Below are 17,320 nucleotides of genomic sequence, written 5' to 3' on the forward strand. Positions count from 1 at the left end.
ACCAAATCAGCTCCAATAGAGCAGTAATAAATTGAACCAACTACATCCAGCGAAAGAACTCTGGGAGATGATTATGAACCATTACACAGCATTCCCACTCCCTATATTTTTGTCCGCCTGCATTTTTGATTTCCTTCACAGGCTAATAGTACACTATTTCAAAGTCCGATTCTTTTGTACAACAAAATAACTGTTTGGACATGTATACTTATATTGTATTTAATTTATACTTTAACATATTTAGCATATATTGGTAAATCTGCCATCTGGGGGAGCGGATGGGAGGAAGGAGGGGAAATATTGGAACAAAAGGTTTGGCAATTGTCAATGCTGTAAAATTATCCATGCATATAACTTGTAAATAAAAAGTTATAATTAAAAAAAAAAAAAGAAATCTCTGGGTTCAGGGTAAAAGAAGAGAATGTAAAAACTGGCTTGAAAATAAACATTAAAAAACAAAACAAAATAAATAAATAAAAATCCTAAAATCATTAAAAAAAAAAAAAAAGATTTTATCTGCATAGCAGACTAGACTTGACTCCTGCTAATCCACCTGTAGTTTGGGTCCAGTGCTGGAACAAAGTGAGACACTCACAGGTCACTCACCTATCAAAAGGAGGTTTACATAGCCATAGCTTAGAAGGGATACTCAAAGATACAGCAAGCAGCTCAGGTGAATTGTCTGCAGGGTGAGGTGGAGTGACTCAGAAAACCCTGAGACATCTATTAATTCTGAAGGGTGGAGACTCCCCATGGACAGGCCTGTTTTTGTCCTTAAGTGACCAGAAAGCCATAGTGTCATCAGAAACCATACAAACACAATCACAACTTGGGAACACTTTCCTTGGCTTTTAAGAAAAGAATTAATATAACATATTGGAAGGATGGAAGGAAACATGGAGAAAACCCAGACTTCCCAGGGGTTATGAAAGGACAAAGAGATGTTATTCTGAAAGTTTTTTATGATGAGTTAGACCTAGGTATATAAGCAGCCTTTAGAGAAAGAAGTAAATAAGGAAAATGAAGATGAAAGCACAAGGGCATAATTGATGGGGGTAAATAGGTAAATGGGATGATTGGGTATCAAGGGGCCAAGTAGAGGGGTGAGCCTTAGGAAGAAGGAGCTTGTCTCTGTCTTCAACAAAAACAAAAAAGCAAAAAAGGAGAAAATAATGGTTGATGCCTAGAGGATTTGAAGTAAAGGAAAAGTGAGAATTCAAAATAGATGGCCTCTTTTCTTAAAAAGAAAAACAAGTGAATTTCTTTGCTGATAGCAAATAAAAATGGGAGGTGGGAAAGAGTATGGGAGAGGAAGGGAAAGGAACATTGTATATTAGGCTTCAGAAGGAAGTTACAGTTTGGAATGACCTCATTGTGGAATGCAAGAGAGCTTCAAGGGACTATAGGAGTTAATGAATTCAAATCTTTCATTTCTTCAGATAAGGAAACTGAGGCAATTTTAAAAGCGATATCTTAGACTATAGGGCATGGTCAAGGGTTGCATTAGAGAGTAAGAACATAATCCTAGAGTTTTCAGAAAAGAATAACTCCCTTGAAATCAATATAAACTTGTAGAACAGTGATACTCAATTTTCTACATCATATGTCATCTGTTCCTCTCAAGATTTGCCCAAACACTGATATTTGCTAGTTCTATGATCCTACCATCAGTTTCCTCACTTGATATTCTGGCTTCCCTCAAGTCTCAGATAAAGTCTTAACTTCTAGGGAAGGGAAGGGAATAAATATTTGTATAGCACCTACTATATTCTAGGCACCGAGCCAAGTGCTTTACAAATATTATCTCTTTTAATTTCCCCAACAAACTCTTGAGATAGGTACTCTTATTTTCCCCATTATACAATTGAACTAAGACAAAGATTATGTGATTTGCTTATGTTACTCAGCTAGTAAATTTCTGAGGCTAAATTTGAACTCAGGCCTGACTTCAGGCCTTATGTTCTATCCACATAAGGTGCCTCCAATAAACCTTTCCTGATCCCCTGTGATGCTAGTATCTGCTTTCTCTTGAAAATTTCCAATATAACTAGCATACCTCTAGGTTTGAAAATAGTTAAGACTGTGAATTCCTTGTGGGAAGAGACTGAGGTCACTTTTTTTTTTTTGATCTTCCCAATGCTTAGCACAGTATCTGGCACATAGTAGGTACTCGATAAATACTTGCTGACTTGACTATGAAATGGGAATAATAATATTTATACTGCCTACCTCAAAAATGCTTAGTTACTGCAAATGCTTAAGTATGAACAATTATGAGAATATTAAGTTTGGCTCCACACGACTATATCAAATTAGGATAAGAAGACCCCATCCAACACAATCCAACAAAGGGCCTACTATGTGGGAGGGATAGAAAGACAATGAAAGCTGCCCCTGATTCCAAAAAGCACACATTCCATTGAGGGGAATGGCAAGTAAAAAAATGTGTCTCCAAATTCAAGTACTGAAATGCCAATCTCTGGGCACGAGAATGTGCCCCCTTCAGAATATTGCTAACTCAGAATGGAATGTGCTGGCTCAAATAATTACAATCTTTGTTTTCTGTAGAAGTATCATTTCCTCCTAAAATGGAAGTCATTTTATTAACTTGGAAGTGAGAACACCAATATTCCCTGCCCCCATGAAAATTAGGAGAAAATCCCTTCCCTTATTATCACTCCTTAACTCCACACCCAATCACTAATCAACTAAATGCTCTGGTTCAGGGCAACTCACCAGGCCGAAGATTCATAGCAATCTTCTGGGGTGTCATCTGAATGACATCTGAGTTAGCAGGGCTAGAGCCCTTGATGCTCAAAGGAAGGTTCTTCAAGACAATGATGCTGCTCTCTGGGCTCTCAATTTCCCCTCCACAACCATTTTTGAGGAGATTTGCCCTGAGATCACACCGGGATGTGACTGACCTCAGGTTGCCAAAGTCCTATGAAGAAAGGGGAAAGAAGGATTAGAAATTGGGCCACTCTTAGATATCTCTTTTTTTTTTTCCTACACTTCAATATTTGCTAGCTGTGGCATCCTGGATAAACCATTTAACTATTCTGTACTTTGGTTTCTTTTTCTATAAAATATGAAGAATGATACTTGCAATCCCTACTTAATAAAGATATTAAATTCCAAATAGTAGTAATGCTAATATTTATGTAGCATTTTGAGGTTTTCAAAGAATGTTTAAAATATCTAATTTGATCCTCACAAAAATTCTTCAAGGTAGGTACTATTATTAGCCCCCATTTTTATAAGTGAGGAAACTGAGGTAGGCAACAGTTAAGTGACTGGCTCAGGGTTACACAGCTAATGTCTAATATCAGATTTGAACTTGAATATCCTGAATCCAGGTACAGGACCCCGATCATTACATTACACAGATGATCACACACACACACACACACACACACACACACACACACACACACACACTTATAGAATCAAATTGTGTATTCAGAAAAAAAAAAGAATTTTGTTATCCCCAAGAATTAAACAGGTCTTCCTAGGATGAACAATTCTTATGTGAGATCAGCAGAACATTTCTGCTAAACTAGAAGGTTGCTGTGATATGTCAAAAGGAGGATTCGATTTTTGTGTCTCGAGATAAAACCTTAAAATCAGAGATTCTCAGACCTGAAAGGGACTTTCAAAGTCATGTGGTCCAAACTGAACAAGAACTCTCTACAACAGAGATATTAACTATCTAATTCAATTCAATAGATTTTTATTAAGTGTGCAAAGAACTGTGCTAAATGAAAATAGACATTTTTTCCTCTCAATAATAAAATGGAGGGGAGCAGCTAGATGGCACAGTGGACAGAATATTGATCCTGGAATCAGAAAGATCTGAGTTCAAATGCGGTCTCAGATACTTAACACTTACTAGATGTGTGTCCCTGGGCAAATCATTTAACCCCAATTGGGAAGAAAGAAAAGAAGGGAAGAAGGAAGAGAAGGAGAAAAAAGAACAAAATAATGGAGAGAAACAACACACAAAAGGACAAAAAAAGTGAATGGGGGGAGGCAGGGGAAAACAGGAAGATCGAAGGCCTTATTCCATGGAGTTGAAATGGGGCAGAGCAGAAGATTTAGAGTAGAGACTTGGCCCACAAAATCTAGCCCAGCAGAATCAGATAAAAATGCAATTGGAAAATATTTCACAAAATAAATAAAAAGGCAATACAACATAGATAATATTTGTGCTTTTCTAAATCAATGTGCAGCCAGCAGGGATCCATTTCTCTTTTGAATTTGATATCAATACATTCTACTTTGAAACCATTAGTTATGGAAAGTCCATCACCTCCAGATGCAGTTGATTCTATTTCTGGATAATTCCAGGGCTTAGACAGTTTTCCTTACAACAAGATTAAATCTGCCTCACTGAAACCTCTATCCATTGCTCATAATTATTCCTTCAGGTACACTAAGGAAACCAAACCTCTTTCAGAGTAGGGACCATCAAATACTTGAAGACAGAAAACATGACCTTCTTCCACCCAAGATAAGATGATAACTAGCATTTATATAGCACTTTAAAATTTATAAAATACTTTACAAAGACAGCATTCTCTCTTTTACAACAACCCTGGATTGTTTTTTTAAGTCATTTTTCAGTCACATCCAACTCTTTGCGACACCACTGAGTATTTCCTTGACAAAGATACTAGAGTGATTTGCCATTTTCTTCTCCAGCTGATTTTACAGATGAGGAAACTGAGGCAAACAGAGATAAGTAACTTGCCCAGGATTACATATTTAATAAGTATCTAAGGCCAAATTTGAATTTGAGTCTTACTCTAGACCCAGAACTCTAACCATAGTTCCACCTAACTGCCTTTAAGCTAAGCACTCCCACTTCCTACAAGTAATCCTTGGTATTTAATCCCCTAGCAATACTGGTAATACTATTCTGGACATATTCCAATGCCTCTCCTAAACTGAGGTGCAGAGAGCTGAACATAATACAATAGAGAAGATGTGGTCTGATCAGGAAAGAGTACAAAGGAAAATATATAACAAAGAAAAACACACACATACACAGATTCCAAAATAAAATGAAAGTAGTATGCTTCAATCTGCATTCAGACTTTATCAGTTCTTTCTCTGAATGTGGTCAGCATTTTTCATCATGAGTCTTTTGAAATTATTTTAGATCATTTTATTGCTAAGAAGAGTTCATACTGGGGAGTTCTGGGGGGCCCATTGGCTCCCAAGCCCATTTTAAAATTTTCATTTACAATGCACTGACACCTTGGAAGATGACAAACACTACAAATTGTGGCTTGATTTAATGTTTTGCTGATTACCCAGACTTCTGCTGATTATCTCTGAGGGAAAAAATGTTAATAATGCAAATTAAACTTAAATGTGTATCATGCTTCAGTTAAACATTTATTAATCCACCATTGTATTATGGCCTCTTCTATTCTAGACATTTACCTTCTCTTATTATATCTTAAAATCACATTAGCTTTATTGGCTACCACATCATTCTTACAACTTATATGGAGGCTGTAATGCACTAGACACTCCATATGTGGCCTTATATTCCATATAACGTCCTCAGCTGCCACATATGGAGTGGGTCCAATATTTCAAAAATAAAATAGCACCACCCAAGCTTCACTTCACTCCAGATCCTCACGTCTTCTCTTCACAGCCATGTTACTCCTAATTCATCCTACCCCCTCCAGTTTATTTAGAACCACAGCCATAATTAAATTGACTCTAATGTAGCTCTTGGAAAAAGACAGTCAACTTTCACGATCAAGTTGCTCTTCCCTGGCTACTACTAGAACAGCTAGGTGGTAAATCGTATAGGGAGCTTGGTCAGGAGTCAAGAATATGAGACTTTCTGAGTTCAGATCCAGCACCAGACACTAGCTATGTGCAAGTCACTTTACCTGTTTGCTTCAGTTTTCTCACCTCTAAAATGAACTAGAGAAAGAAATGGTGAACACTCAAGTATCTTTGCCAAAAAAAAAAAAAAAAAAAAAAAAAGAACCCTTAAATGGAGACACAAAAAGTTTGGCATGACTGAAAATCAATAACAAAATTTATCTCCTCATTAAGAATGTAAATTCTTTGAGGGAAAGGGACTCTCAGATTTTGTTTTTTGTTTTGTATTGTTATTCCTAACATTTATTTATATATAGTATATAATGAGCACTGAATAAAAACTCAATTAATAAACTGAATAAACAAATTGTTTAATAAATTCATTTATTACACTATGCTAGCTCTTAGTCTTCACTATGCCTCCCTTTCTGCCATCCCTTTAATATTAACTTCTATTTTAAACTATGCCCCAAGGGCTATAAATCTGTGCATACCCTTTGACATACCAGTGTCATTACTGGATCTGTATCCCAAGGAAACATAAAGGAGAGGAAAAGCCCCCCATATACAAAAATGTTTGTAGCAGCTCTTTTTGTAATGGCAAAGAATTGGAAAATGAGTAGATGTCCATCAACTGGGGAATGGCTGAATAAATTATGGTATATGAAGGTAATAGAATATCATTGTTCTATTAAAAATTGATGAACAAGTTGATTTTGGAAAGGCCTGGAAAGATTCACAAGAACTGATGCTGAACAAAACAAGCAAAAGCAGGAATATATTGTACACAGTAACAGCAAGATTGTGCGATGAACAATTATGAAAGACTTGGTTCTTCTCAATGGCTCAGTGTTCGAAGACAACTCCAATAAACTTTGGATAGAAAATTCCATCTACATGCAGAAAGAGTTCTCTATTTTCTATCCAATTTCTATCTAATCTATGGAGATTGAAAGTAAATCAACACATATTATGTTTACTTCTATTTCCTTTTTTTTTCTCTCATGGTTTTTCTTTTTTTTTTTTTTTTTGATTTTCTCTCCCAAAATGATTCATAAAGAAATGTACATATAAAATGAGAAAAAATGAAATAATAAAAAAATTAACTTTTAGCATTTTGTTCAAAATTGGAGCTTACTGGTTTATAAATTGCAGATTTCATCCATCTTCCTTGAGGGGAGGGGCAGGCAGAAAGAGGGGAAAATCTGTCAGACAAAATGAGCTGAGCTTCTTTCTAGCTCTAAATATATCAACTATTTATTACAATCTTACTATATGTAAGGCACTATGCTAATTGCTAGAGATAGAAACAAAAATCAAATAGTCCTGTCCCTTTTAATAGGGTAAATGGCATGTACATATATATGTGTATATACAGAATATCTTCAAAATAAAACAAGGTCATTTTGGAAGGAAAGGCATATTGGGGGAGAGAGGAGGAGGCACATGACACGGAAAGATTTCTTGTAAAAGGCAGTATTTGAACTGAGTCTTGAAGGAAATCAGAGATTCCAAGATTGAAGTGAGAAAGGAAAAAACATTTCCCTTTCAGGAGATAGACAGCCAGTGCAAAGATGCAGAGATAAGAGATAGAACATAACTCATTCCTTAAGAGTTTCTTTTAAAAAATGACTTGGGAGGTCAGAACAATTTCCACAACTGAATCTCTCAAATCCTTCCCCTAAAGTTTTTTCTTTCTCTCTCATCAGATCAGCAATGGTCCTTCTCACCCCAGCTTCCTTGGAATTTGAATTTCTCCTGATCCTTTGGGCTAGATATTGCTTTTTTATAATTTAATCTAGACAAATGTTGCTAAGGAAGTAAGAAAAAAAAAAAGCAAAATAACATCAAGTTGCAAAGGTTACAATATAAAGGAGATATTATGGGTTTGATTCCAGACCACTACAATAAAGCAAATATCACAATGAGGGGAGTCACACGAATTTTTTGGTCTCCCAGTGAATATAAAATTTATGTTTACACCATGCTATAGTCTATTAAGTATGCAATAGTATTATGTGCCAAAAATGCCAAAAATTATATGCCAAAAAAATGCCTTTATTAAAAATACTTTATTGATTAAAAAAAAATGCTTATCATCATCTGAGCCTTTACCAAGTCATAATGTTTTTGCTAATGGAGGGTCTCCTCTTTGTTTATGATTACTGACTGATTAGGGTGCTGGTGGCTGAAGATTGAGGTGGTTGTGATAATTTCCTAAAATAAAATAAAGATAAAGCTTGCTGCATCAATTATTCTCTTTTACTTGAACACTAAGAGGCCATTAATAGTTGATATAATTTCAATATTGTTGAGTCTCATGGAATTGGGAGGCCTGAGAAGAGGGAGGAAGACTGGGAAATGTGTGGTCAATGAAGCACTCAGAACATACACATTTATTAATTAAGTTCATAGTGTTATATGGGGACAGTTTGTGGCACTCCAAAATAATTACAATAATGGCATCAAAGATCACTGACCAGAGAGCACTATAACAGAGATTATAATTATAATGAAACAGTTTGAAATATTACAAGAATTACCAAAATGTGACACAGAGATTTAGAGACATGGATGTGAGCACATGCCACTGGAAAAATAACATCAATACAATTTACTCAACAGAGGATTGCTACAAACCTTTAATTAAAAAAAAAAAAAAACCCTCAATTATCTGCACAATGGAATAAAACAAAGTATAATAAAATGAGGTATGCCTGTACTTTATCATTCGACCATTCTAACTTGTTAAGCACAGGAGTAGTCACACTTCTAGTCCATTTCTGTGCTCTAGCCACGCATGCCTTATTATAAGCACCCTCCATTCTCATGGAGTCAGGAACATGACTTTCCTGTGTGGCTCACCTGCTAACCCTTAGAACCAAAGCTCACACCTGCTGTACCACCCATCAAGTTCCCACATCTGGTCCTTTACCCGTTAGTAAAGCCTGGATGACAAATATCCTCTCAGCCAATCAATTAACAACATTTGACCTATTAATGTACCAGGCTCTGTGCTAGGCCCTGGTATATAAATATAAAAAATAAAGTCATCCCTACTCTCAAGGAATACACGTTTTAATGGGAAAGAAATGAGTTAAGAATTAATTAATAAAATTCCCTTTTCCTCCTCTGATGCTTAAGATAGTGACCACCAAAAACAATAATTACATGATCATCAGAATCAGGAAGGTTATGACAAGCAGGCTTCTTCAACATAAGCAGATGGGTATAGATGCCCTTCATTTTGGAAAGGCCACAGAACTTATGAATAAAATTTGAGGAAAAAAATTCACTGAGATGATGTCATTTTAAATATTTGGTTCAATCAAGAAATAAACCTTAACATTTTAATCTATTACTCGTTATGTAACATTCTTTTCTTTTTAGATTTTAAGTTCCAAATTCTCTCTTTCCCTCCCAACTCTCCCCCAACCACTGAGAAGCAAGCAATATGATATCAATTATATGAAATCATGTGAACAAGTATGTGAAATCATGAAAACTGTCTTTCCATATTAGCCATACTGCAAAAAAATAATAAAATCAAGAAAAATAAAGAAAGTGAGAAAATTATACTTCAATTTGATCTGAGTTCATCAGTTTTCTCCCTGGAGTGGATGGCTTTTTTCTTCATGAGTCCTTTGGAACTGTCTTGGATCACTGTATCAGAGTAGCCAAGTGTTTTACAGTTGCTCATCATTAAAACATTATTGTTGCCGTGTAGAATAATCTTCCAGTTGTTCTCACTTCACTTTGCATCAGTTAATATATGTCTAGCCATGTTTTTAATAAACATTTTATTAAGTGCCTACTGTGTGTTAGGCACTGTGCTTAGTGCTGGGAACACAAATACAGTGTAGAAAAATATAATCTCTGCTCTTAAAGAGCTTACAATAAATAATATTCAAAGAGAAGTTGAAGAGGGATGGGGAGGATGGGATATGAGAAGAGGGAAGGTAGCCATGAGGAAATGATGGAAAAGTTCAGAGGAGTGATGCTAGGTGGGAAATAAAGTGGTTGGACTGAGCCCTTCCTTAAATGGAAGTTTTGAGAGAAATTCTCCACTCTCCAATCAGAGGGAGGGAGCCCAGAGACAGGAGTTACTGATGAGACATGTACCAGGATGAAGATATTTTTACATGATGGAAAAGTCCAGATGAGTGAATATAGCTGGATGGGAAACTACTCCAGCAGTGACCAAAGAACAGCTTTGGACATGATTTATGATTACTTTTCTATGCAAAGGATAATCAACTAAAGCACAGACTTGCAAAGCCTAAGAATCAAGAAAACAGTGAAAGGAATGCAAGAATGGAATGAGGCAAGTCAGGGGTGCTGCACAGACACATGTTGGTGCTGGCAAGAAGAAGGATTAAGGCCTTACAGTGATTTTTATCAGGGAAGGCAGTATGGATTTTTTCATCAGAGCATAAAACAAACTAGGAAAGAACTTTAAAGAAAAGGAAAAAACCCACATGGCTTAAGACCATTAGCTTCTCTTACTTTCCTACTTTATTAGGTACCTTCCCACTCTCCCACTCAGGGATAGGATCTCTTTCTAGGATCCTACCTTGCTGCTTTACAATACTACAACTTAAAGCATACAGCAACAATAGTAGACAAATTCCCCTATTGACAAGAGAAGGATCATTTCATTTGTATTCTGAACAGAATATCAGGTAAAATGATGAATTGACTATAGTACATAACAAAGGGTACTGAATGCTTTATTCCACACAAAAGACATGCAATAGTGTGATACAACTTGATTGTTATGGTCTGTAATTTCAGTCATGTCCCAATTCCTTGTGACTCCTTTTGGGATTTTCTTGGCAAAGATATTAGGATGCCATTTTCTTTTCCAGCACATTTTACAGATGAGGAATTGAGGCAAACTGGATTAAGTGAGCCAGGGACACACTGCTAGGAAGTATCTGAAGCTGGATTTGAATTCAGGAAAATTCATCTTCCTGAGTTCAAGTTCAGCATCTATCCACTGTGCCAACTAGCTGCCCCACAACAATATTGTAAAGTAAAACAGTTTTGAAAAGTGTAAGAACTCTGATCAAGGCAGTGTCCAATTACTATTCCAAAGGACCAATGATAAAGCGAGCATGTTACCCACCTCCTGAACATAAGCTGATGAATGCAGAGGAGAGAGACCCAGTCACAGAGGCAGAGTTACAAAGAGACAAGAAGACAGAAAGAAAAAAGGAAAGAGGAAAGGGGAGGAGAGAGAGAGAGAAAGAGAGAGACACATACACACCCATATTAATAAATACATACCATATTAATGTATATAATTACCCAATAATTATATACATTACAAATAATCAACTTGGGAATTTGTTTTGCTTAATTATGTATATTTTTACAAGGGTTTTGTTTTTTTCTTTTTTAAAGATTTGGGGAAAGGAGAGACGGTAAAGTTTTTTTGTTCATTAAAAGATTTTAAATAATATTATAAGTGATCAAAATTCAGAGAGATGTATATTGGCTAGAGTTCAATTCAATTCAATTTAACATCATTTATTAGGCACTTACTATGTACCAAGCATAAATGAAAAGAAAATGGAAAAAAAATCCCTATTTTCAAGGAACTTTCTTCTAAAAGAGACAGGAGTGAGCAGCTTGTACGTAGTACATACGAACTTGGAGAAAGGATGCAGATAGCAATAATAGGAAAGGCACAGATTTAAGGGGATTCTTAAACAATGTTCTAGATTCCAAGAGGTGCCAAGACGGGAGAAAAACATGGGAAATAAAGACTTCAAAAATTAGGCAGGCCTTTCAATGCATCTTGAAGGATCACAAAACTAAAGTCTGAAGTGCCTTAGAAGTCACCTCATCCAACTCTCTATTGGAAACTGAGAGCCAGAGTAATTAGTCACTTTATCAAGGTCACAATGGTAATAGATAGCAGAGCTTCTATTAGGTCTTGTGACCCAAGTTCAACACTCTCCTTGGTACCAAGATGGCAGCTGCGATTTGTTAGTGTCATACTATGACAAGAATGGCCAACAATAGGACAAATGATTTTTAGGCAGGACCAGGACTAAGGTTGTAAATATTCAGTTAAGATTTCAAAAACCAAACAATTATCAGGAGCTTGAAGAAGTGATAACCTTGACCTTGTTCATCCTTCATTTCTAAAGAGGACTAACGACTTCATAGTTAATATCTTGACTTGTGAGTAAATTATATTTAAGTGAGACAGAGATGCACAAAGTCATCAGCTTCTCTCTTCTTAAATCATCTAAGCCCAATGGCAGAGCAAAAGTCAAAAATGACTGCTGATGGTCGGGGATACAGTGGATGACCTTGTTATCTTCAATGTCAGACCAAGCTCTCAATGCTCCATAACACTTGTTTCAGCCCCTTTCATGGCCAGTGGAAAAAATTGTTCTTATCCACCCATTCCTCTAGCTGGAAGTCTTCACATGCTTAGGACACACATCTCCCAACTCACCCCTAAATCATTGGTTATCATCAACCTGATTTAGCTTGTCTGCTGAAACTGTTTAAGAAATAAAGGAAAAGCCACAGAAGTCAAGGCAAGGATTCAATATCTAAAACATCAGGCCCTTTAACATGCATCTCAAGCAAAAAGATCAAATGGATTCTGATCCTAGGCAGGGAACATTTGTTTCAATTAGTTTTTTTTTTTTAAACTACTGCTAGCATTCCCTAATTGATAAATGATCAAATGATATGAAAAGGCAGTTTTTAGATGAAGAAATCAAAATCATCTATAGGCATATGAAGAAGCTCTAAATCACTTTTGATTAGAGAAATGTAAATTGAAACAACTCTGAGGTACCACCTCATATGCTAATGTGACCCCCAAAAAAGGGACGAATGTTGAAGGGGATGTGGGAAAATTGGGACACTAATGTACTGTTAGTGGAGTTGTGAGGGGATCAACCATTGTGGAGAGCAATTTAGGACTATACCCTAAGGGCTACCAAATGGTATATACCCCTTTCTCCAGCAATACCACTACAAGATATGTATCCCAAAGAGATTTTTTTTAAATGGGAGGAAGGCAGAAGTGGCAAGGAACTAAACGTGCAAAAATATTTATAGCAGTCTACTTAGTAGTAAGAAAAGAGTAGAAATTGAGCACATGCCCATCAACTGAGAAATGGTTGACTAAGTTGTGGTAGGTAAATGTAATGGAGTACTATTGTGCTATAAGAAATGATGAACAGGCAGATTTCGGAGACACCTGGAAAGACTTGTATGAACTGATACAAAGTGAAATGAGCAGAACTAGGAAAACATTGTATACAGTATTAGCAACATTGTGTGATGATGATCAACTATGAATGACTCAGCTCTTCTCAGTAACACAAATGATCCAAGATAAATACAAAGGATTAACAAAGGAAAATGCTATCTACATCCAGATAAAGAATGCAGATTGAACCACTTTTTTCTCTACTTTATGCTTTTTCATGATTTTTTCCCCATAGAATAGAGACCACAACGAAATGTTAACACCTATGAGGGACTCGTAGATTTATCTAATTTCTAACTAGAGCAGAAAGGTTAAGAATACTGGAAGGGCCTGGGGAATGGATAGAATCACTGCACTGTTTTTCTCTGGCCCTCTCTTCTCCAAGCAAAATAACCTGAGTTCTGTCAACTAATTCTCATATAACATGGACACCAGGCCCTTGACCATTCTGCCTTTCCTTTCTCTGTGTCTTTTCCAGTTTATTGATATCCTATATAAAATGTGCAAGTCCTTCAGAACCTGATCCTCCCTATCCTTCCAGTCTTCTGCTTTCCCCTTTTCCCTACACATAGTGATATAGTGACAATGGCCTCCATTCCCACATGAGGAAACTGAGGCAAATAGAGTTAATGTAACTATTTGCATCCCTGGAACTTAAAAGACTCCAATTCCATCTGTGCTCCAAAGGTATACATCTTTTTTGTGGTTCTTATAACACTCCTAATAGCTCATCCTCCTCTCTGAGTGAATTATTCTTTTGCCCTCACTTTCCAATGCTTTGCCTCTTATAAATGCCATTACATTCACACTCTAAGCTGCATACACCCAATTTTGTCTATGATCTGTTCCACATATGCACCACCAAAGGAAACAATTTTTTTTTGACAGTTCTTGGGAAAGAATGGCAAATTTCCTGGGTCTATTACCTTGGTTATTGGGAACTTAATGATGTCATACCAGGACTACTGCTAGTACCTCAAAGATGTCAAAAGTCCCTTGACTCCTTGGTCAATGTAGTCCTAGACAATAGTATAACTCTGGACTATCTCCCAGCCTTTAAAAAGCCCATTGGAGCTCTGGCCGAAATTTCCTGTTGTGTTTACATCAACACCTCCAACATCCTCAAGAAAACCAATTGGATACATGACCATCAGCAACTACTTTCAAAGGCTTTAGGAACAAGCTACTGGTGATTCAGGTTTCTTTCTTCTCTGTCCCCTCTACTGACACCTCTCCTAATTGTTACTCTGCTTTTGACATTTCTGTCTTTTAAACCTTTTAATAAGATTTGTGTCTTCCAGACTAATCTCAAGCAGATTCCAGATGGCCTTACAAGAAAAATATCAACCCCTACCTCAGCTTCTGGAAGGGGCATCTCAACCCCTAGACATCCTCAGACGCAATTCACATCCATTTCCACCTTCTCATAACTGGGCCTTCAGGCAGGGCCAGATCTACATCTGAAGCAGTTATTGAAGATGAGAACTTCATCCCTAGTCCCAAATGAATTTGAGTCCCAGTTTTTTTGAGAGGAGAATGAAGTAATCTTAGTTGCTGCTCCAGCCTTAATAATCCTGGCACTTTCACTTTCATTCCCTTCCTCTTCTCTCCCCCTCTGTTCTCCCTTCCCCAACTCTTTTCCTCTCCCTCTCACTCTCAATCCACTCAGGATCTTTTCCCTATGTATCTTATTGAGATTACCAAAGGTATGCAAAATCTTCTGAGGTCATTAACCCAATTTTGTTTTTTCTTACTTTCCCTTCTATAAACCCTTGCTCTACTCTGCTGAGTTGTTTCTCCCTACCCAAAGACAGCCCACAGAATGTTTTATCCCCAAAATAATTGCCTTTGTCTGATCTGAAGATGGTTTGAGCCTTGGTACTCTAACATCAGTGGCATACACCAATAAAATGATTTATCCAATATCACAAAGTGAGTAAGTGTCTGAGCTAAGATTTGATTTCAGGTCTTCCTGACTCCAGATTGGGTACTCTATCTACTATTGTACCTAGCGGTCCAAATATCCTAGAGATAGGAAGATTAATTTTCATATGTCCAAAATAATTAGTCCTCTTCCTTTCTTCTGTGCACTCTTATCCTGACCCAACAAAGCATTCTTTTTAAGAATTATTTTATTTTTCTGTGAATGGTTAAAATCAGTTTTGTCGATCACATATCTTCTGTCCCAATGCAAAAGGAGAGAAGAATATTGCTGCACCTCTGAGAGTAGCTTTTTACCCTCTTGCCCCAGGGAAAGTCAATCCAACAGGAAGATGTCAAAATAGGTTTTTCAGGCAACACCCAGCCCAAGTGATCCTTACAAAGCTAACAGACTCTCCAGGCAGGCAGCTTTGTTTAAAAACTTAGAAAGAGCTCCAAGGCAGCGTGGGAGACACTGCACAGGTGTAACTCAACGGGATCTAAGAATAGAAAACTCCCCAATAGTTACTCAGCCTCTCTGATCACTTGGCAAATCAGTCTGCAAGGAAAAGCCACTCCAACACAATTCTGGGGCATAGGTAGAAAACATACAGAGACTTGGAAAGACAAAGTCTGGAGCTAGAAGGCCAGTTGCAATATTTACTGGCCACCTTGTCAAAGTGATATTACTAACTTCTTTGTTTTCCTCATTTAAAAAAATAGGGATAAAAATATGTCCATAGTGAAGATGCTATGCAAATTTGTCCAAAACCAAAAGAAATCAGAAAAATAAGATTTTTTGGAAAAAAATAACACAAATGAAGGATAGAGATTCAACTCATAGTCATGTTGTTTTAAGTCCTCAAACTACGGCCAGCGGACCAGATGCGGCAGCTGAGGATGATTATCCCCTTCACCCAGGGCTATGAAGTTTCTTTATTTAAAGGACCATAAAACAAAGTTTTTGTTTTTACTATAGTCCAGTCCGCCAACAGTTTGAGGGACAGTGAATTGGCCCCCTATTGAAAAAGTTTGAGGACCCCTGTTTTAGAGAGATCCTAGAGAGAATTTCCTCTGCATCAAGGCAGGTCATCTCTTTCTTTGCAACTTTTGAGTCTAAAAAAGCTCACAGATTAAACACTTTGGGGGGAAGAAAGGACACGAACAGTTTGGTGTCACAGTGGATAGAATGCCAGTCCCAAAGACTAATCTTCCTGAATTCAAACCTGGCCTCAGATACCTCCTAGCAGAGTGACATTGATCAAATCACTTAAACCTGGTTAACTCAGTTTCCTCATCTATAAAATGAACTGGAGAAGGAAATGGCAAATCACTCCAGTATCTTTGCTAAGTAAACCCAAAATGGGGTCACAAAGAATGGAACATAACTGAAAAATGACTCAACATCCAATTTGGTGACAAAGAGATGGCACTGTTCACATACTATTGCTTCCTAAGTTTTAAAAATTACTTAGGATCATAGAGTACTTTATCCTAAGTTGTTCACATATTAACTTCTACAGAAACGTTTGCAAACTAATCTAAATCTTATAGCACAATGATGGATTCCATGAAAAACTCAGAACCTCTTTTCCAGGATCCTAAAATGAACTAAACTGAAGATGGAGTCTCCACCCAAAACCTACTGAATGAAGATCTTGCCTTCAAGATGTTTAAGTTTTCAGAGTATTTACATCTCCAAAATCAGCAAATACCATAAATCTGACTTGACATATTATATTGTCCATTGTCTAAACTAAAGAAAGTACTGGAAAAAATGTTACTAATACAGATGCAATTTAAAAGTTTGTCCTAGATGCATTTTTTTTTTCTGGAGGGCCAATTATTGAACATTTACCACCACATCTCTCCTTGCCCTGTCCAATAAAAAATTCTTAGTCTTTATTCCTCTTCTCTTCAGCCTCTCTAAAATGGAGACTACCAGAAGTTGAATAGGAAATCTGAGTTCCCTAGAATCAATGCTTAGCTCTGAAATAGAAATAGTTCAAACTGTAAGGGATCTAGAAGACCCTTACCCAAAATGACTACTCAGAGATCACTCAGTAGAAGGCAGAAAAGTTGTTTATTGAAAAACCTGCAGAGGATGAGCCGTCCCATCGGAGGATGAGCCGTCCCATCGCAAGATAAGCTCGCGGTAGGAGGGCTAAAGGAGTAGTAAAGATACATAGCTTTTATACAAGAAATTACATCACAAGTAAGAGAGCATTGAGAAGGGGAGGGGGAGGCATCTAATTGGTTGTTGCTAGTTGGGGAGATTGGAATGGAAGGTTTCTGTTTCCCTGAAATCTC

The 17,320-nt window shown here is 36.9% G+C and overlaps 1 protein-coding gene across 1 annotated transcript in view; it reads right to left on the bottom strand.

Moving 5' to 3' along the window:
• ITGB5 (integrin subunit beta 5) overlaps positions 1-17,320 on the bottom strand; it is a 211,419-nt gene that overhangs the window by 153,138 nt on the left and 40,961 nt on the right. The window contains exon 3 of the mRNA XM_051985464.1: positions 2,737-2,941. Coding sequence (XP_051841424.1) covers positions 2,737-2,941 — 205 coding nt within the window. The remainder of the gene's footprint in view (positions 1-2,736; positions 2,942-17,320) is intronic.

Source organism: Antechinus flavipes, chromosome 3 (assembly GCF_016432865.1).
Source record: "Antechinus flavipes isolate AdamAnt ecotype Samford, QLD, Australia chromosome 3, AdamAnt_v2, whole genome shotgun sequence".
In the NCBI taxonomy this organism is placed as follows: Eukaryota; Metazoa; Chordata; class Mammalia; order Dasyuromorphia; family Dasyuridae; genus Antechinus; species Antechinus flavipes.